The following is a 22,405-nucleotide window of genomic DNA, read 5'->3' as shown; positions in this document are numbered from 1 at the left end:
TTACACAAGCTCTTCCGTGTGATTTCTTGAAGATAAACACAGAAATGTGCAAGACTGCCTGGAAATATAAGCTGAGATTATTAAAAAAACTTTAGCTTATAATGAAATTAAAGTATATCAGGCCATTGACAGTGGCATTATGGGGGCACAAACATGTAATAATACTGATAACCCTGCACAGGTATGAAATGAAACCCTGGGAAAGCGGACAAACAGAAGTACCTACTGAAAAACCACTTGCAGTCGATTAAACAATATGCATATGGTTAACAAATCGAACATACCAACTGGGTCTAGTGTAAAACAACAAAAAAAAAAAGTTTCAAATTGTACCGATACAAATCTGTTTTCCCATCTCGGATATGGCAAATGCACACAATATGGTAAATGCACACAATTTGTTCAGAGCAAAAACTGTAAAGAAACTCAATGACTTCTATTTATCTGTCGTAAGACAGAAACATACCAGGGAGTCACCCCATCATGTAGTGCTGATGACAAGAAACAGATGATTGCTGATGTTATGAATGAAAAGAAGTTGGATGTCCTGGCCCTAAGCGAAACAAAGCTGAAGGGAGTAGGGGAGTTTCGGTGGGGGGAAATAAATGGGATTAAATCTGGAGTATCTGAGAGAGTTAGAGCAAAGGAAGGGGTAGCAGTAATGTTGAATGATCAGTTATGGAAGGAGAAGAGAATATGAATGTGTAAATTCAAGAATTATGTGGATTAAAGTAAAGGTTGGATGCGAGAAGTGGGTCATAATAAGCGTGTATGCACCTGGAGAAGAGAGGAATGCAGAGGAGAGAGAGAGATTTTGGGAGATGTTAAGTGAATGTATAGGAGCCTTTGAACCAAGTGAGAGTAATTGTGGTAGGGGACCTGAATGCTAAAGTAGGAGAAACTTTTAGAGAGGGTGTGGAAGGTAAGTTTGGGGTGCCAGGTGTAAATGATAATGGGAGCCCTTTGATTGAACTTTGTACAGAAAGGGGTTTAGTTATAGGTAATACATATTTTAAGAAAAAGAGGATAAATAAGTATACAAGATATGATGTAGGGCGAAATGACAGTAGTTTGTTGGATTATGTTGTGAGGGAAAAGTAGGCGTAAGTGGGGTTAAGGTTGTTCAGGCAACCAGGAATCATTAGCGAGTTACGTCGCGCACCCCCCCCCCCTCTGGCGGGCTGGGGCGAAACTAGTTCTTGGTGTCTGATTTGTTCAAATTTCTACTCCTGGTAATATTGACCTTACCTGGTGTGGGTTGAAGTTTGGAGAGTCACTTCACCTCCACTCTTCTCCTAATCAGGTAGGGTGATCTACCAGGAGTATTACTGTTTGTTCCTTTTCTTTTGTTTGCTGGTTACCAGTAATGATTTTGGCATTTATCATTCTTTTCCATTCTTAAATGTTATATTATCATGACCATTGGTAACCAGTTTATTTTTTCTTATTATCAGCTCTGTTCCTGGCGTGGTCATCCAGGATAGACGCCAGATAAAGGAGCAAGACATGTGTTAATGAGACTTATTAACATTATTGGACTACTACTGGTCCTTACCTGTTCTACTTGTGGTGCTCCATCCAAGTGGTAGGAGATTCCAAAACATCGGACTATCACCATCCGCCCAGGATAACCTACATCAATAATATCAGAAGATTTATCCAGGGCCTTACCTACTCCTGCCCAACTACAAGAACTGAAGGCCATTTTTTTTATTATATTTAAATTTTAAGTAAAATCCTCAAAAATCATTATTCTTATTCTTCCTAGTCGTTTATTTATTTATTTTTCCATTAGTTTCTTTTGTTCAGATGGAAGGCGTTCCACTGACAATGGCGACCTTGCCAGGATACGACTCTTGAAGTAACATCGTCCTGATGGTTCAACTGGTTGTGAGTATAACATTTAAGATAGAAAAGGGTGAGTTAGTTGAGTTGTCAAGTCATTACTGGTAGTCTGGTTGACTTACCGTTGTTTGGTTCTAAGGTTCGGTTTAGAAGTTTACCTATTTGTTGGACCTGGGGAACTTTGATGATAACCCCTCCTGTGTGAACCGTGTGTATTTTGCTTAGTGAAGGTTATTGGGCCCACAAGTGTATTCTTCCAGGGAGAAATAGTTATTTCATTTTCTACTTTGGGAAGTTTAAAGTGTGCGGACTGTGTCTCTCTTTGTAACAGATGTTCCTGTTAGTTTTAATTAAGACAGTTGAAGTTGGGTGCGTAATATTTCTTTTTACAAGATGGATTCTTTAGATTTCTGGTTGAAAGCTGGAAAGGAAATGGGATTTACTGGACAAAGCCTTGATAATTACATTACTGCTAAAATGGCTATTGAAGAGAAAGAGGAACAGGAAAGACTAGCTCGAGAAAAGAAAGAGGAACAGGAAAGACTAGCTCGAGAAGAGAAAAAGGAACAGGAAAGACTAGCTCGGGAGGATAAAATCGAACAGGAAAGGATAGCTAGAGAAGATAGAGTTCAGGCAAGAGAGGCAGCCTTCAAATTGAAGGAAATTGAGTTAGAACAATCAAGGTTGGAATTAGAAGCCAAGAAGGTAGAACTATCTAAGCAGAAAATAGATGAAGGGGTACTAGAATACCCTTCCCAAGAACCTAATATTAGGATGCCACAAAAACCACCTTTCTCAGAACAAGATGACATAGCGGCATATATTACTCGATTCGAGAGTACTGCTACTCTCTGTGACTGGCCATCAGATTCTTGGGCTACTAGGCTTGGCTTACTACTGTCAGGTTCAGCATTAAACGTCTATTCCACTCTACCCTCTGATGTTATTTCTAGTTATAGCCTGCTGAAGAAAGCTATACTTCAGGCTTTCAAAAAAACTACTCATCATTACAGGTCTGAGTTTAGACACATTAAAATAACTCCTAATCAAGATTATATGCAATTCTTGACAACACTTTTCAGATTATTTGATTCATGGATTGATAGTGCTGAGGTTGACCACGATTTCGAATCTTTACGAGACCTGATGGTAAGAGATCAATTCCTTTCTTCTGTAAACTCTGACTTATGAATATTCATTAAAGAATGAAACGTTCATACGGCTGCGGAAATGGCACAAGCTGCTGATATATATGCGTGCGCTCATAATAACTACCCTAAAGAGCGTAGCAGATATAAGCCTGTTGTGCCTAAGCAATCTGAGGGATCCAAACCCTCCGTACCGAAGAATTCCACGGCCTTCTCAGTAAAGTGTTTCAACTGTAATGAGTGGGGTCATAGACGGCCCGACTGTCCTAGAAAAAAAAAGGTGAAAATGTCGGTAAATGTTTCACTGAATCAAACATAAACGCACCTTTTAGTGAAGGTACAGTCAATGGCATGAATGTGTCAACCATTCTTAGAGACACTGGATGTTCCTGTATTGTTATCTCAAGTAAGCTTTTCCCTAACCTAGATTCTTCACGTTATAAGTCCACTAAATTAACTGACTATTTAGGAAGAAGCGATTCTTTTCCAACAGTCAGATGTTTCGTTAGGTGCAAATGGTTCTCAGGATAGGTAGATGCCGTAGTTGCCCCGATAACCTCGTGTTCTGTTTTGGTTGGGAACATACAAGGGGCTACTTTCCCATCTGAGAAGGACTGTTTGGAATTTGGAGTTTCCAAGGAAGGGTTGGAACCTAATATCTCTGTTTCTTCACAGATAGTTCCAGATGAGATTCAGTTCGATAACTTAAATGAGAGAGCTGATGGTTACAAAACTCCGGTAACACCTTTAGTAAGTCAGTCACTTAAACTGGACAACGCAGACACCAGTGGAAAACTACGTGTGGCACAATCTTTTCAACAACTAGACAATTAACGTCCTTACCAGAGCTCAGTCTAAGGTAAAACCTATCCACCCATTAGTTCCTTCCAAAGGAAAGCCAATTGAGCTGTCTCACATAGATTTAGAGGGTCTTCAAAAGACTTGTCCTTCCTTAGAGGAATCTCAGAAGTTAGCTTTAAATGGCAAGGTGATACAGAGAAAGAAATTTTCTTACAAGTTTGAGTTCAAACACGATCTTTTGTACAAAACTATAGTGTCTGCGGACAAACCCAATGACGTTGGTCGAAGCCTGTTAGTCATTCCGCAGGATTGCCGGGAAACCATTTTAAAGATTTCTCATGACTTACCAGTCTCTGGCCATTTTTCACATAGGAAGACCTATAATAAAATCAAGGACCTATATTTCTGGCCTAGTATGTCCTCTGACATCTATAAGTACTGCAGATCATGTCACGTATGTCAACTTTCCACGCAAAAGGGTAGAACTAGGAGAGTTCCTTTGGTAAAGATGCCAATTTTCTCGGTCCCTTTAGCAAGAATTGCAGTAGATATAGTTGACCCTCGTTCATCAGGTCATAAATATATTTTAACTTTGACTATGCGTCCAGCTGCCCAAAGAAGAAAGATATTCCACTGTGGATAAAGAATGTTATGCTTTAGTATGGGGTATAAGTAGATTCAAATACTACCTATACGGTAAACCCTTTGTGCTTGAAACAGATCACAAGCCACTGATGTACTTGGACTCTTGAGATGGGCTCTGGCTGTTCAGCCCTACAAGTTTAAAGTTGTTTATATTTCTGGCTCTGAAAACCACTTTTCAGACTGGCTGAGCCGAGGTTGTATTTAGTTCTTTTCCCTCTGTTCGTTGACTTATTGACTCCGTCCATAAGTTTTGGAACGGGGTATTGTGAGGGAAAAGTAGGCGTAAGTGGGGTTAGGGTTGTTCAGGCAACCAGGAACCATTAGCGAGTTACGTCGCGCACCCCCCCCCTCTGGCGGGCTGGGGCGAAACTAGTTCTTGGTGTCTGATTTGCTCAAATTTCTACTCCTGGTAATATTGACCTTACCAGGTGTGGGTTGAAGTTTGGAGAGTCACTTCACCTCCACTCTTCTCCTAATCAGGTAGGGTGATCTACCAGGAGTATTACTGTTTGTTCCTTTTCTTTTGTTTGCTGGTTACCAGTAATGATTTTGGCATTTATCATTCTTTTCCATTCTTAAATGTTATATTATCATGACCATTGGTAACCAGTTTATTTTTTCTTATTATCAGCTCTGTTCCTGGCGTGGTCATCCAGGATAGACGCCAGATAAAGGAGCAAGACATGTGTTAATGAGACTTATTAACATTATTGGACTACTACTGGCCCTTACCTGTTCTACTTGTGGTGCTCCATCCAAGTGGTAGGAGATTCCAAAACATCAGACTATCACCATCCGCCCAGGATAACCTACATCAATAATATCAGAAGATTTATCCAGGGCCTTACCTACTCCTGCCCAACTACAAGAACCGAAGGCCATTTTTTTTTATTATATTTAAAATTTAAGTAAAATCCTCAAAAATCATTATTCTTATTCTTCCTAGTCGTTTTTTTATTTATTTTTCCATTAGTTTCTTTTGTTCAGATGGAAGGCGTTCCACTGACATATGTATTGGTAGATAAAAGACTGTTGAGTAGACTTCAGGATGTACATGTTTATAGAGGGGCCACAGATATATCAGATCACTTTCTAGTTGTAGCTACACTGAGAGTAAAAGGTAGATGGGATACAAGGAGAATAGAAGCATCAGGGAAGAGAGAGGTGAAGGTTTATAAACTAAAAGAGGAGGCAGTTAGGGTAAGATATAAACAGCTATTGGAGGATAGATGGGCTAATGAGAGCATAGGCAATGGGGTCGAAGAGGTATGGGGTAGGTTTAAAAATGTAGTGTTAGTGTGTTCAGCAGAAATTTGTGGTTACAGGAAAGTGGGTGCGGCAGGGAAGAGGAGCGATTGGTGGAATGATGATGTGAAGAGAGTAGTAAGGGAGAAAAAGTTAGCATATGAGAAGTTTTTACAAAGTAGAAGTGATGCAAGGAGGGAAGAGTATATGGAGAAAAAGAGAGAGGTTAAGAGTGGTGAAGCAATGTAAAAAGAGAGCAAATGAGAGAGTGGGCGAGATGTTATCAGCAAATTTTGTTGAAAATAAGAAAAAGTTTTGGAGTGAGATTAACAAGTTAAGAAAGCCTAGAGAACAAATGGATTTGTCAGTTAAAAATAGGAGAGGAGAGTTATTAAATGTAGAGTTAGAGGTATTGGGAAGATGGAGGGAATATTTTGAGGAATTGTTAAATGTTGATGAAGATAGGGAAGCTGTGATTTTGTGTATAGGGCAAGGAGGAACAACATCTTGTAGGAGTGAGGAAGAGCCAGTTGTGAGTGTGGGGGAAGTTCGTGAGGCAGTAGGTAAAATGAAAGGGGGTAAGGCAGCCGGGATTGATGGGATAAAGATAGAAATGTTAAAAGCAGGTGGGGATATAGTTTTGGAGTGGTTGGTGCAATTATTTAATAAATGTATGGAAGAGGGTAAGGTACCTAGGGATTGGCAAAGAGCATGTATAGTTCCTTTGTATAAAGGCAAAGGGGATAAAAGAGTGTGCAAAAATTATAGGGGGATAAGTCTGTTGAGTATACCTGACAAAGTGTATGGTAGAGTTATTATTGAAAGAATTAAGAGTAAGACGGAGAATAGGATAGCAGATGAACAAGGAGGCTTTAGGAAAGGTAGGGGGTGTGTGGACCAGGTGTTTACAGTGAAACATATAAGTGAACAGTATTTAGATAAGGCTAAAGAGGTCTTTGTGGCATTTATGGATTTGGAAAAGGTGTATGACAGGGTGGATAGGGGGGCAATGTGGCAGATGTTGCAGGTGTATGGTGTAGGAGGTAGGTTACTGAAAGCAGTGAAGAGTTTTTACGAGGATAGTGAGGCTCAAGTTAGAGTATGTAGGAAAGAGGGAAATTATTTCCCAGTAAAAGTAGGCCTTAGACAAGGATGTGTGATGTCACCGTGGTTGTTTAATATATTTATAGATGGGGTTGTAAGAGAAGTAAATGCGAGGGTCTTGGCAAGAGGCGTGGAGTTAAAAGATAAAGAATCACACAAAGTGGGAGTTGTCACAGTTGCTCTTTGCTGATGACACTGTGCTCTTGGGAGATTCTGAAGAGAAGTTGCAGAGATTGGTGGATGAATTTGGTAGGGTGTGCAAAAGAAGAAAATTGAAAGTGAATACAGGAAAGAGTAAGGTTATGAGGATAACAAAAAGATTAGGTGATGAAAGATTGGATATCAGATTGGAGGGAGAGAGTATGGAGGAGGTGAATGTATTCAGATATTTGGGAGTGGACGTGTCAGCGGATGGGTCTATGAAAGATGAGGTGAATCATAGAATTGATGAGGGGAAAAGGGTGAGTGGTGCACTTAGGAGTCTGTGGAGACAAAGAACTTTGTCCTTGGAGGCAAAGAGGGGAATGTATGAGTATAGTTTTACCAACGCTCTTATATGGGTGTGAAGCATGGGTGATGAATGTTGCAGCGAGGAGAAGGCTGGAGGCAGTGGAGATGTCATGTCTGAGAGCAATGTGTGGTGTGAATATAATGCAGAGAATTCGTAGTTTGGAAGTTAGGAGGTGCGGGATTACCAAAACTGTTGTCCAGAGGGCTGAGGAAGGGTTGTTGAGGTGGTTCGGACATGTGGAGAGAATGGAGCGAAACAGAATAACTTGAAGAGTGTATCAGTCTGTAGTGGAAGGAAGGCGGGGTAGGGGTCGGCCTAGGAAAGGTTGGAGGGAGGGGGTAAAGGAGGTTTTGTGTGCGAGGGGCTTGGACTTCCAGCAGGCATGCGTGAGCGTGTTTGATAGGAGTGAATGGAGACAAATGGTTTTTAATACTTGACGTACTGTTGGAGTGTGAGCAAAGTAACATTTATGAAGGGGTTCAGGGAAACCGGCAGGCCGGACTTGAGTCCTGGAGATGGGAAGTACAGTGCCTGCACTCTGAAGGAGGGGTGTTAATGTTGCAGTTTAAAAACTGTAGTGTAAAGCACCCTTCTGGCAAGACAGTGATGGAGTGAATGATGGTGAAAGTTTTTCTTTTTCGGGCCACCCTGCCTTGGTGGGAATCGGCCAGTGTGTTAATAATAAAAAAAATTAACAAAAGCAATCCATTTCAGCTAAAGCATGGTAGTTTACCTTTAACTATTCCTTCTAAAGGAGAGATGAGAGCACATTAAGGTATGTTATTTGTACCTACACAGTTCCAAAAAACCAAAAACAATGCAGAAATACCAAGATGATATTGTAAGGTGTATGATGTACCACTTGGCATAGTTCCATGTTTCAAGCAATATAGTACCTTGAATTTTTTTTTTTTTTTTTTTTTTTTTTTTTTAACATTTTGACTTAGTGAAGGATATATGTATACTGTAAATAATGTTAGAAGATATGAAGAGAATATTTTTTTCCACAGTGAATAGTTTTTATTGAAAACTCACTCACTGATCATATGATGTGATGTTTCTCTGCCTGTTTCCTGTACAAAAAATACTGAAAAACAATTTGGTTAGATCCAAATTTTAAAAAATTACGAAATTACTTAAAAAATAAAAACTATTACTTGCTGGAATTACTATGTTGCCATTGCAGGATCATTTTCCCTGCTAACTTCAGCACTACATCAGTAGGTTTTTATCTTTTGTTTTATCCTACTCCGAAAAATAAACTAAAATGGAAAGAAAAGAGCCTTCAAAATTCTGCCATGCCACCAGCACGTTTTTACCAGTCTTCCAAGGTTTAACAGCAAAACTACGAACAAAGTCATGCTCCAAAAACAATTAGCCAAGGTCGTCACCAGAGCTCAACATTTCCTCATCTACTTCCTACAAAGATTAATCTCAGATACTATCCACTGAAGGCAGGGAGAGAAGCTGACCTCTTTGGCAGCAGGCTATCGAGGTCATCTAGAAGAGCAGCCCTCACCTGAACACCAAACACAGGAAAGCAAATTGTACTGAATAGATGCAGTCTTGTCTCCAAGTACCAGACCAGATGATAATTTAACATCTAACTTGCAGATGCAGCGCCTCAGATCAGCTGGTACTTCACAGCTTTCCTGAGTCATGGCCTTGCTTAAGAAAGCCAGAACAGGTTGCACTGTAGTTAAGCACTCCATTTGCCTAAATATCATTAAATATGTTCTGTGAAAACACTAGGGAGAGGTGTTGCAATGAATCATAACTGATGCCATTGTCCCAAGAGCCATGATGGGAAAAGCCAATAATGTAGATTACAACTCTCCCAGCCTAAAGAGTTCACAGCTCTAGTGCCCCCCCCCCCCACACACACACACACAAAATGGACAGTCTCTCCTGAAGCCATTGTGCATAGAATGCAGAAATAATCCCTCAGAAAAAGTGCTATCCGCTCCAAAAGGACCCTGACCAAAATGGTATTACTTCCAAGACATCTTTTTCATCTTATCCTAGATGAGTTCAGGAGTGAATTATCCCCTTCCATGTATGTAACTGACCCAGGACATATACCAAGTGCTTCTGAATGCCTTCCTTGTGATGGCTAACACCTGCTGGTTTATTGGTTTATTAACCAGCAATTAATGGTCCCTAATATGAGGCAACAATACACTGTACACAATATGGTAGTGCTTCCCATTTCTTTTTCACCAAGGACTGGCAGATAAGACCCAGAGCCACCTGATTTCGTAGTCCACGCCCCAACACTGCCAATGACAAAACCAAAAATGAATACAAGATATCCCACCTTCACTTGTACATCATGGAACTCACAAGACGGGTTTTTGCCTGAGCCTCTTGGGTGTCTACTGCAGAGGGCAAATTTTCCTCTTCTGCCAATTCCAAAAGACAGAAATGATCACTAATATGCAAATTGAGAAAATTACCACCTGAAGTCCAGATACACACAACTGGAACAAACAGGTCTATGCCCTAGAAGGCATTCACAAACATGTTGGGGGCATTCTGGATGGTAACATCCACGGTACACAGCACGTCTCTAAAAGAATACCTCTTGTGTTGCACAGTAACTCGCATGCTACAAAGGGTGGTGGGCGTTAAGTCACCCAGAAGTTATGGGCAAGGTAGCTTACAGGAATAAGACTTAATAGCTGTGCTCTCTTAAGCCCAATAGTAAACAGAGTAAAGTCTGAAGTGGCCACAGTGAAAAGCTGTTCCACAAGGCACAGTACTCACTCCATCCTGTTTCTCATCCTCCCATCTGATGGAGATGTAAGTCACAGTACTGTGTCTTCCATTGCGGATGACACCCGAGTTGGCACAAGTGTCCTCCATCGAAGACACTGCAAAACTCCAAGCAGACATCAACCACATCTTTAACTGGGCTGCAGAAAACAATATGAAGTTCAATGAAAATTAATTTAAATTACTCCATTATGGAAAACTTAAGGAAATTAAAACTGTATCGGAATATAAAACAAATTCCAATCACACAATAGAGCGAAAAACTAATGTGAAGGACCTGGGAGTGATGATGTCAGAGAATCTCACTTTCAAAGATCGCAACAATGTATCCACCACATCTGCTAAATAAATGATGAGATGGATAATGAGAACCTTCAAAACTAGGGAAGAAAAGCCCATGACGACTCTCTTCAAATAGCTTGTTCTCTCTAGGCTGGAATACTGGTATGCACTAACGGCACCTTTCAAGGCAGGTGAAATTGGTGACCTAAATTATTGGGAACGGTTGAAGTTCTTGACATACTCCCTGGAATGCAGGTGGGAAAGATGCATAATAATATATACCTGAAAAAACCTTAGAGGGATTAGTACCAAATTTGCACACGAAAATCACTCCCTTAAAAAGCAAAAGACTCTGCAGACAAGGCAACATCCCCCCCCCAATAAAAAGCAGGGGTGTCACGTCACGCTAAGAGATAACAATAAGTGTCAGAGGCCCAAGACAGTTCAACTAGCTCCCAGCATACCTAAGGGAGATTACCAATACACCCTTGGCTGTCTTCAAGGTGGCGCTGGACAGGCACCTGAAGTCAGTACCTTACCAGCCAGGGTGTGGTTCGTACGTCAGTCTACGTGCGGCCAGCAGTAACAGCCTGGTTGATCAGGCCCTGATCCAACGCGAAGCCTGGTCGCAGACTTGGTCGTGGGGGCGTTGACCCCTGAAACCGTCTCCAGTTATACTCCAATAGGGAGGTAAGTACAAGCAGCAGAGTCGGGTGCAAGGAAGAATGCATACACAATTGGCTAAGACAGTATACACCAAGATGCACATTTTCCCTTGGCAAATGCACAAAGAAAGCATGTGTGTGCAAGCACACACACACAAAGCCAACCTGAAACCCCAGGTATAACTGCACTGCCTAAGAATTAGTCTCCTGCAAACAGAACTAACCAATTGGTCAATCTCTCAAGAGATTGTTCTCTTTGAGATTGACCAATTGGTCTTCAATATCGGGCCTAATGCCTCAACAGATCCACTGCCCAAAGGAAGCTTAAGGAGTTGCCATCTTTGCAACGTTTGGAGGAATGCTACCAGTCTCTGCGGTCTGGCCTTGGGTTACAGATGCAGCTTGCAGTGTCTGTTATCCATAGGCTAAAAACAGATGGAGAAAAGGAAGTCCTCCAGGAAGTGGTCTCTTTCTCGGAGGAAGGAGATTTTTCAGATGTGAGAAAGGAGATACCTCCCCCTCCCCTTTAAGTGGGCTTTTATAAGAATTCATTTGGGAGAGTGACTTTCCCTTATAATGTGAAGCATCTGGTGCTCTTTCCCTGCTTAAGATGGCAAAGACCCTTCAGAAGGTGGATCATCAGAGACTGATCCAGCTAAAGGCAGAGGACCAACATGCCCAAGTATTTTAAGTCTTTTTGGTCTGCTTCTGGACCTTCTCAGTCAGGACACAAAAGCAAACACTGGCTCTGGCACCCGACAGGGCCCCAAAGGATGATGTTACATTAAATTTGATTTTTTATCAAGCACTTTGTATAGAGCTACAGAAGAACAGTAACTGCAAGCCATGATGAAAGTTAAGACACATGTGCAACATCTGGAAATCTTTAATGTAGACGTTTCGCCATCCAGTGGCTTTATCAATACAGATTCTTGGACATAATTAGAAAACAGAAGAACTATATACAAAAGATAAGGTAATCAGTCCCTCAGCCTTGGAGATGGTGTTACAGCACCATAGTTGGTGCTGTAAACACCACCTCCAAGGCTGAGGGACTGATTACCTTATCTTTTGTATATAGTTCTTCTGTTTTCTAATTATGTCCAAGAATCTGTATTGATAAAGCCACTGGATGGCGAAACGTCTACATTAAAGATTTCCAGATGTTGCACATGTCTTAACTTTCATCTTGTCGGTATTGTATACCTGTCTTGCACTACTGCAAGCCATGAGCTGTAGTTGGCTTCCTTCCCTGACCAGGCACCCCAGAAACAGAAGGTGGCAGTGGAAGCTCTTATCCTATGCTTAAAATCCTTGAGGAATCTTTAGAATGTTAGGTCTGATTCATCTTGCCTTTTACTACACCTAGAAGCACAAGAAATAACCATTGTAGAAGCTTAGAAAAATGAGATTTCTCGCAAGTGCAACATACAAAACTTCAATAAACTGAGTTGGGATTCATTATGCCCAGCAATATTGACAGGAACAGTACATAAAGCATCACGGGTAAACACCAACTACTACTACTTGAACCTACTGAAAAAACTTACCCTAAAAACATGAAATCTAACCATGCTCAAGGAAGTTCTGTATTTAGAACGTCCCCATCTACTGTTGACAGGGTAGGGAGAAAAATCCAACCTTCCTGCCTACAGACACCTGGTTCATCCACGAAGATAACCTGGATCCAAACACTGCGGGGAGAGCCTCGATTTTTTAGAAGCCTTGTTGTCCAGAAATTATATTCCCAAGCAAGCCGCCACCAGAATCTAAAGAGGCTTTTAAACTGGGTACAATCTGAATGCCCCAGTGCAAGGTCAAACCCAACAAGAAAGGGTAAACCGAGTGGACGCGGCTGTGCTTCATGAATAAATTCATGCTCGAGAGAGAAAAGAAAAAAAAATGTGCAACGAGTTTAATGGTCTCCATCCTCTACCTACGTCGATAACATCAAATGTAAATTTAGGTGGATGGGAGCCCATTTCTTAAATGGTAGTCGTGCGCATGCCACAATTCAGGAGGGTGGACTACATCGAAGACATTGAAAGGCACTAAGCTAGGCTATCCCCGCCGAGCTGACAGACCCCCCTCCCCAAGAGTCCTAGGCATATATCAAACATGAAATGGTGCAGACCCAGCTCCTCTTAGCAAAGGCCCAAAGATAGCTCTCCAAGAAAATTCCCAGGTGATTAACCAGGTCCAGCATCTGCAATGGTAAGGGGTAAGCTGATGGATAAAAGAATAAGATTATCCCTGCTGACACTGGGTAATAGAGAGCCCAGCAACCTGAACTCCAAGATAATCAGATAAGACCTTGAGAATGTTAATGTTCCAGAAGCCAAATTAAAATTTAAGATGAAGGAGGGGGGATTATTATTACATTAATTGGGAGAATGCTAAAACTAAGCGCTACACAAAACATGAGGAAATGAGAAGTATTTATGTTCGATCCAGGAATGCCAAGTCCAATTCGTTGGATCAAAAGCCTTCACTGGCATCAAGGAACCTGAAGGGGATGGGGGAGAGAAATGGAAAAAAGAGAAAGAAAACTGAAGAGAGGAGAGAATGGGAGGGGGGGGAGGAAGATACATATCCAATTGAGAACCATCTCCAAAACTGTCAATTGACGTTAATCAATGACAGACAAATTTCATTATACAAGCTGAGGTGATGACTCTTGTATGAAAGGGTCACTTAATGATACACCACCTACTTTGGAAGATAATACTAAGCACCTGGTGGAGCTGGACTCTCTCTCGCTGCTGATCAAAGTATTTCCATCCTTGCCAGTGACCCTCGTCTCCCGCCGTCGTGTACTGTTGCTGAATGTCTCAGCTCTGATTTAATGCCTCCGCAGCACATACACAGGGTTCCAAAGATTATAGATAATTTAGGTAAAATTAAACTCGTGAGAAAAAAAAAAAGGTGGAAGTCCCAAAGACAACAAGGCCAAAGATGGTAACATGAATTATTTAAGTTAAGAGTGCATATTCCATATACAATGCAGATTCAGTAAAGCATAAAATACAGTACAAGTAATACAAAGAGAAAAATCAATGATAAATATATACATTTAACGTTTCGTACAAGTGACCATATGAAGGATCAATGAGATTATATAATGACATTGCATTTGTAACAAAAGTTACAATAAAATAAAGAAGTTTGAATGATCCACAACCAAGTGGAAAAAAAAAAGGTTGATCAATGGCCAAGGTGAAGTAGGTGCCATTATGGGTAAAGGAGGAAAACATACACCATACCAAAGTCCAGGTGTTGAACAGCCAGATGAAGCAGCGTGCAAAAGAAATGGGAAGAGATAATTTAAGGCAAAATGTTTATATATTACAAATAAACCTTTAATTTTACAAGAAATGACTACTATCCACAAACAATTATCTAAAATTATCTGCATATGGTGAACAAAATTCTACATAACTACTGTCACTAGCTACAAATTAAAATACATGGCACTACTAAGTGCCATCTCTTCTCATACTGTAATTACCTATTAAATGTGCACAAGTGCCACGCTGTGATGCTATTAATAACACTACAAGCACTTAGTACACGTTAAACTTATTTTGTAAATTTAATTATCACATGTTCTAGCCGAAATAATATGGAAGCCTTCCCTAAGATTATTACCATATGCCTGATGGGAGTGGAGGCAGGACCCCACTGACAACTAACTCACAAATTAAGAAATAAAAAACGAACAAAGTTTGTATGTTCAGGGTCGTTAAGGTCCCAACTTCATAATGGTCCAAGACAGACTAAAACTGCCATCCTATGCACACCAACATAAAACAATCAATTTATCCAGTTATACTGAAATGGGCCTAGTGTGATGCAGTATCTTGTTTTAAGACTTATATGTTGTGGTCTCATCTTGAAAATGAGAAAGATTTGGGTAGCCACAGTGCCGTAGTTTCGAGGGAGACCTTTATCAGGGTTTATTTTAAAAATAGCGATTCATGTGGAGCCACTAGCAGGACATATATTTATACTCTAATACAGTGCAACTGCTTCCCAGCACACAAAGGTTATTACAAATACAGTGGACCCCCGCTTAACGATCACCTCCAAATGCGACCAATTATGTAAGTGTATTTATGTAAGTGCGTTTGTACGTGTATGTTTGGGGGTCTGAAATGGACTAATCTACTTCACAATATTCCTTATGGGAAAAAATTCGGTCAGTACTGGCACCTGAACATACTACTGGAATGAAAAAAGTTCGTTAACCGGGGGTCCACTGTATACCCCTGACTGTCTTCAAGAGGAAGCTGGACAGGCACCCAAAGTTAGTACCGACAGCCGGGCTGTAGCTTGAATGTTGGATTGCGTGCGGCCGACACTAACAGCCTGGATGATCAGGCCCTAATCCACTGCGAGGCCTGGTCATGGACCGGGCCGCGGGGGCGTTGACCCCGGAACACCCTCCAGGTATGTATACCTTCGTGAATTCTAATTATGTGTAGCAACTATCCTGCTTCATAGATACGTGAAGAATGCATCTGTCAGTTACCAATTCACTCTTACATGCAAGAAGGTTTCTTTCGGTCATCAAATAATTATGCAGAGGGTCTTTCGCACTACCACTTCTGATATACTATTGTAAACCATACCCCCGGCCGGGATTGAACCCGCGGTCATAGAGTCTCAAAACTCCAGCCCGTCGCGTTAGCCACTAGACCCTGAGACAGAAAAGAAGCAAGGAAGTGATGTAGGGTATAAGGCAGAGAATGCAGAGTGAAGAAAGAGAAGGATGTAATGTGGTAAGAAACGAGAAAGGAGTTTAGAGATACAATGAGGGTAAGTGGGGGTATCCCATGGGACAATAATAAATACGTATCTATTTCTACATGTACAAGGTATACAGGCCTAGCTGACATCAATGACATACTACTATATAAAAAACCCTTTGTTATGCAGAGCATTTCGGGGAAATTAGAGCATTTCGGGGAAATTAGATCAATTTTATCCAAGATGCGACCCACACCATTCGACTAACACCAAGGTACCCACTTTACTGATGGGTGAAAATAAGTGCCTTGAGGAAACACGTCCTTAAGTTTTCCAGCCGTACCAGGGAATAGATCCCCGGACCTCAGTATGTGAGCTGAGTGCGCTAGCAATCGAGCTACGAGGGGTGATCAATGGAAATTAGACATGGGACAGGAAGGAAAATAATGAAGAAAACCTAACTCAAGGAAAAGGAAGTTTATCATTAAACACTTACCTCTTACCCGACAATTTAATACTTCCAGCAAGTAGGTTATTAATAGAATATTCAAGAGGTTGCTAGTAGAATTGCAGTAAATCAACCATTCAAATCATTATGAAGCTGTGTGTAGTCTGTGGTCAGTCAAACAAACGGGCTTCCACATGCATAAATTGTCAATTTTGTGGAAATTGGTGTCACGCCCCTTGTGCAGATATCCAAGAACTAGCTACAAGCAGTATTAAAACAGGGAAGTGTTTTTGGGTATGCCCAAATGAGATAAATCTGTGGACTAAAATCACAAGGGTATTAAAAGAGGTCAACATCAAAGCTGCTTTCATAGAAAACCTGGAAGCTTTCTACAACAGATGGGAACATAAAAAGTCTGGGCTGAATGGTACTGCCCTTGATACTGGCCATGTAGTCAGAAACTGTAAGGCTGGAGATGATGTCCTGGTAGTCAGTAAATGTGGGGCTGATAGTGCTGTCCTGGGAGACAGTAATGGTGAAGCTGGAGGTGCTGTCCTGGGAGACAGTAATGGTGAAGCTGGAGGTGCTGTCCTGGGAGACAGTAATGGTGAAGCTGGAGATGCTGTCCTGGGAGTCGGGAATTATACGCAGGAAGGAATACATAAATGACCTCATAGGGGACAGGAGCCATAGTAGGGAAACAAGTGTAGTCAAAGATAAGATAAAACCAATATTGCAAACTAGAAATACCGCAGGAAATAGCAAACAAGAGGACTCCACTAGCAATAGTGAGGATATATTACCAAAAACAACTGGTGGGAGCTCCATTGTTGGTGCTAGGGAGGATAGAAGTAAGACAGGGAAACATGCACCAACAGGGAATACAGTCACAGAAACCCAAGGCAAACGGAAATCAAGCCTGTGCACATACTATGCACTCGGTATCTGCTGGCATGGGAAATCTGGAAAAACAGATGGGACGTGCAACTATGACCACCCTAGAAAATGCCATGCCCATATGACAACAGGAAAATGCAAACTCCCTTCCTGTAAGCTTTTTCACCCTGAACTGTGTACCTCTTCAGTACAGGAAAGACTGTGCTATAACTTAAATTGCCAGGCATACCATCTAAAGGGGACAAAAAGATACAAAACATCCAGGCCATGGGAAAACCTGGGTAGCCACAGCCACTCAAGAGGGAGAGGTTTTTTAGTGCCAGGAAGGAAAAAAAACTGGCAGGAAATGGCAGAAATCGTACACCAAATCCAGTCATTCCTGGAGTGGAACCACAGTCGATGGCCTCCACTCCAAACCAACAGATACAGATACTAATGCCGGAAAAAAAATCCTTCCCCAGTACCAACAATACCACCAGTCCGATAACATTCTTCTTTGCAAATTTACAAAGTCTAAAGCCAGCAACAAACAACAAAATACCTTTCATCCGCGGACTGCTTGCAGAGGCAAAGGCAATGTTCGCGGCTTTCACTGAGACCCACATAAAGGATCACTTGGACAACGAAATATGGATCCCAGGTTATAACCTATACAGATGTGACAGAGTGAACAGGCAAAAGGGGGGGGTTGGCCTGTACATTGCAGAGTCACTTGTTTGCACAGAACTGCTAAATGCCTCAAATGATGTAGTGGAAGTTTTAGCAGTAAAGGTCGAGAACCAAAACCTAGTCATTGTGGTAGTCTACAAGCCTCCGGATGCAACATCCCAGAAATTCCAGGAACAGCTGTTAAAAATTGACCGCTGTCTGGAAAATCTTCCAGCTCCTGCACCAAACATCTTGCTCCTGGGGGATTTCAACTTAAGGCACCTAAAATGGAGGAATATAGCAAATAATATTGTTGCAGTAATAACACCAGGAGGCAGCTCTGATGAAAACACACACTCACGCGAGCTTTTAAATCTCTGCACAAAATTCAATTTAAACCAGCAAATAATAGAGCCTACTAGACTGGAGAATACACTAGACCTCATCTTCACTAACAATGATGATCTGATAAGAAATGTCACCATATCAAAAACAATATACTCAGATCACAACATAATTGAGGTTGTCATGTATGCGCGGAGCCCCAGACCGACATAATGAGATTAGCCACGAGGGAGCATTCACCAAATTCAACTTCAATAACAAAAACAAAGTGGGACCAAGTAAACCAAGTCCTAACCGATATAAGCTGGGAAGATATACTAAGCAACACAGACCCCAACTTATGCCTAGAACAGATTAACTCGGTGGCACTCGATGTATGCACAAGGCTTATTCCTCTAAGAAAAAGGAGGAGTAGATGTAAAATAGAAAGAGACAGGCGCTCCCTTTACAGGCGACGGAAAAGAATAACAGAGCGGCTAAAAGAGGTCAATATATGTGAAATGTGTAGGGAGACACTGGTCAGAGAAATAGCAAGCATCGAACTTAAGCTAAAAGAATCCTTTAGGAGTCAGGAATCGCGGGAAGAACTAAAAGCCATAAATGAAATCGAAAGAAACCCAAAGTATTTCTTCTCCTATGCCAAATCAAAATCGAGAACAACGTCCAGTATTGGGCCCCTACTTAAACAAGATGGGTCCTACACAGATGACAGCAAGGAAATGAGTGAGCTACTCAAGTCCCAATATGACTCAGTTTTTAGCAAGCCGCTAACCAGACTGAGTGTCGAAGATCAAAATGAATTTTTTATGAGAGAGCCACAAAATTTGATTAACACAAGCCTATCCGATGTTATCATGACGCCAAATGACTTCGAACAGGCGATAAATGACATGCCCATGCACTCTGCCCCAGGGCCAGACTCATGGAACTCTGTGTTCATCAAGAACTGCAAGAAGCCCCTATCACGAGCCTTTTCCATCCTATGGAGAGGGAGCATGGACACGGGGGTCGTCCCACAGTTACTAAAAACAACAGACATAGCCCCACTCCACAAAGGGGGCAGTAAAGCAACAGCAAAGAATTACAGACCAATAGCACTAACTTCCCATATCATAAAAATCTTTGAAAGGGTCCTAAGAAGCAAGATCACCACCCATCTAGAAACCCATCAGTTACACAACCCAGGGCAACATGGGTTTAGAACAGGTCGCTCCTGTCTGTCAACTATTGGATCACTACGACAAGGTCCTAAATGGACTAGAAGGCAAAAAGAATGCAGATGTAATATATACAGACTTTGCAAAAGCCTTCGACAAGTGTGACCATGGCGTAATAGCGCACAAAATGCGTGCTAAAGGAATAACAGTTAAAGTCGGTCGATGGATCTATAATTTCCTCACTAACAGAACACAGAGTAGTCGTCAACAGAGTAAAGTCCGAGGCAGGCACAGTGAAAAGCTCTGTTCCACAAGGCACAGTACTCGCTCCCATCTTGTTCCTCATCCTCATATCCGACAGACAAGGATGTCAGCCACAGCACCGTGTCTTCCTTTGCAGATGACACCCGAATCTGCATGACAGTGTCTTCCATTGCAGACACTGCAAAGCTCCAGGCGGACATCAACCAAATCTTTCAGTGGGCTGCAGAAAACAATATGAAGTTCAACGATGAGAAATTTCAATTACTCAGATATGGTAAACATGAGGAAATTAAATCTTCATCAGAGTACGAAACAAATTCTGGCCATAAAATAGAGCAAAACACCAACGTCAAAGACCTGGGAGTGATCATGTCGGAGGATCTCACCTTCAAGGACCATAACATTGTATCAATCGCATCTGCTAGAAAAATGACAGGATGGATAATGAGAACCTTCAAAACTAGGGAGGCCAAGCCCATGATGACACTCTTCAGGTCACTTGTTCTATCTAGGCTGGAATATTGCTGCACACTAACAGCACCTTTCAAGGCAGGTGAAATTGCCGACCTAGAAAATGTACAGAGAACTTTCACGGCGCGCATAACGGAGATAAAACACCTCAATTATTGGGAGCGCTTGAGGTTCCTAAACCTGTATTCCCTGGAATGCAGGAGGGAGAGATACATGATTATATACACCTGGAAAATCCTAGAGGGACTAGTACCGAACTTGCACACGAAAATCACTCACTACGAAAGCAAAAGACTTGGCAGACGATGCACCATCCCCCCAATGAAAAGCAGGGGTGTCACTAGCACGTTAAGAGACCATACAATAAGTGTCAGGGGCCCGAGACTGTTCAACTGCCTCCCAGCACACATAAGGGGGATTACCAACAGACCCCTGGCAGTCTTCAAGCTGGCACTGGACAAGCACCTAAAGTCGGTTCCTGATCAGCCGGGCTGTGGCTCGTACGTTGGTTTGCATGCAGCCAGCAGCAACAGCCTGGTGGATCAGGCTCTGATCCACCAGGAGGCCTGGTCACAGACCGGGCCGCGGGGGCGTTGACCCCCGGAACTCTCTTCAGGTAAACAAGACCGAGTGCTTTCTTACACGTGTTAAGACATTCCAGCAGGAGTGGAATTTTTAACATTTCTCCATGGATGCTACCCACAACAGTAAGCTCGGTTGGTAACGCTCTCGCCTGTGTCCGCGGTTCAATCCCCGGCACAGGTGGCAACGTTGGGCACTTTCTTACACCTGTAGCCCCTGTTCGCCATGCAGTAAGTAAATACCTGGGTGTTAGTAAACTGGTGTGGGTCGCATCCTGGGGGACATGATTAAAGGACCCCAATGGAAATATGACAGTCCTCTATGACGCACTGACTTTCTTGCGTTATCCTGGGTGACTAACTCTCCGGGTTAAAAATACGAACAAATCTCATCTTATCTTACCTATTTTTATTGCTATGTGGACAGGAGCAGCGAAGGTATTAGGAACTTGGCCAAATGTTTCTCAGTGCCAGGAACTCGAATCCGGGATCTTGCTACTGATATTAATGTGCTTACCATTGAGCTACGCAGCACCAGCCCTCCCCCCCAAAAAAAAAAATAAATTAAGGCATGAGGAAGGATGAGATGGTGAAGCGAGAAGTCTGGCAAGTCAGTGTACACTTTGAGATAATTGGGGGAGACGGCAACAGATTCGACATGCCAGTTACACTACCCAGCACACTGTCTCACACACCTCAAGAGCCATCATAACTAACAGCAGAAAGCAGGTCACACCATGTATCACACCATAACTTACACTTCTATTGCTATCACTTAAACCACAGCGCATCAGCAGCCCATATAGATTTTATACTAGCTCGACAAAACGCTACAGAAAGCCGGCTGTCTGGCCCTTTCCAGCCAGGATGTCTAGTGTGACCCCTTCCCCAGCAATGCCGGTGAAGGCCTCTTGATGCAAAGAAATTAGTCTGTTTTCCCCTTTGGATTGAACCTAACTGTCGTCCATCCTTCCCCCTCAGCGCTGTGCAATCCCTACGGATTTAGCACTTCCTCGAGATTATACTATCATTGGATCGTTATTTATACAATTTTCAGTGTTTACAGCATTAACGTTTAGCCCATTCTAGTGATCGAAGGCTATGAACTATCAATAGTACTTAGGCACAGTTTTTCTAAAGGCTATGGCCTCTCGTTTTCCCTGGCTCCTGCTGGTGTTAGGAAACCAAACTCTTATCCTTTCATAATGTTATGCCCTCCATCGATATGACTAACGTTATGTAAAGAAAAATCCCGTTAGGGGTGAGCTTGGAAGATGGGGAAAAAATAAGTGTCTCTACCATATCTTGTTTACATCTTAAAATATTCCCAATCATATATCTGAAGGCTATTTTAATATTGACCATTTCCTCATCATAGGCTTTTTAAGATTTCATTACCATATGCCTGGCATGTGTAGGTGCCCTCTAATAGAATGTCACGTCGACCATTGTAGTTTCCGTGCAATAACAATTATTATAAACATGGGGAGCACTAAACCCGTAGGGATTATACAGCGCCTGTGGGGGGATGGAAGGTATTCAGGCTCAATTTAGGGAACTGGAGCACAGATCCAATTCCCTAGATTAAGAGCGTCAAGGAACCCCCCCTCGAGGGGGCAATAAATGAGAACTTATGCTGAGAAATTTCAAACTTTCAACACTGACGTATCCAGCTTAAACGGACTCGAGAAGCTTAATTGAGCGATTAGTTGCCAAACTGATTTTTTAAAGTGTATTTTTCCATGAAATAGCTTTGTTATACCCCATTTGAATTGCTGTAATTATTACTGTCTGATGCTTCTAACGAGAATGATGACTACTTAA

At 41.9% G+C, this 22,405-nt stretch overlaps 1 protein-coding gene across 1 annotated transcript in view; it reads right to left on the bottom strand.

Moving 5' to 3' along the window:
• LOC128686173 (protein lethal(2)essential for life) overlaps positions 1 to 22,008 on the bottom strand; it is a 29,047-nt gene extending 7,039 nt beyond the window's left edge. The window contains exon 1 of the mRNA XM_070083156.1: positions 21,980 to 22,008. Coding sequence (XP_069939257.1) covers positions 21,980 to 21,993 — 14 coding nt within the window. The 5' untranslated portion in view covers positions 21,994 to 22,008. The remainder of the gene's footprint in view (positions 1 to 21,979) is intronic.
• Positions 22,009 to 22,405: the final 397 nt, after the last annotated feature.

This window comes from Cherax quadricarinatus, chromosome 9, assembly GCF_038502225.1.
Source record: "Cherax quadricarinatus isolate ZL_2023a chromosome 9, ASM3850222v1, whole genome shotgun sequence".
NCBI lineage: Eukaryota > Metazoa > Arthropoda > Malacostraca > Decapoda > Parastacidae > Cherax > Cherax quadricarinatus.
The sequence above is the reverse complement of the archived record's forward strand: the minus strand, read 5'-3'. Positions and strand labels throughout refer to the sequence as shown.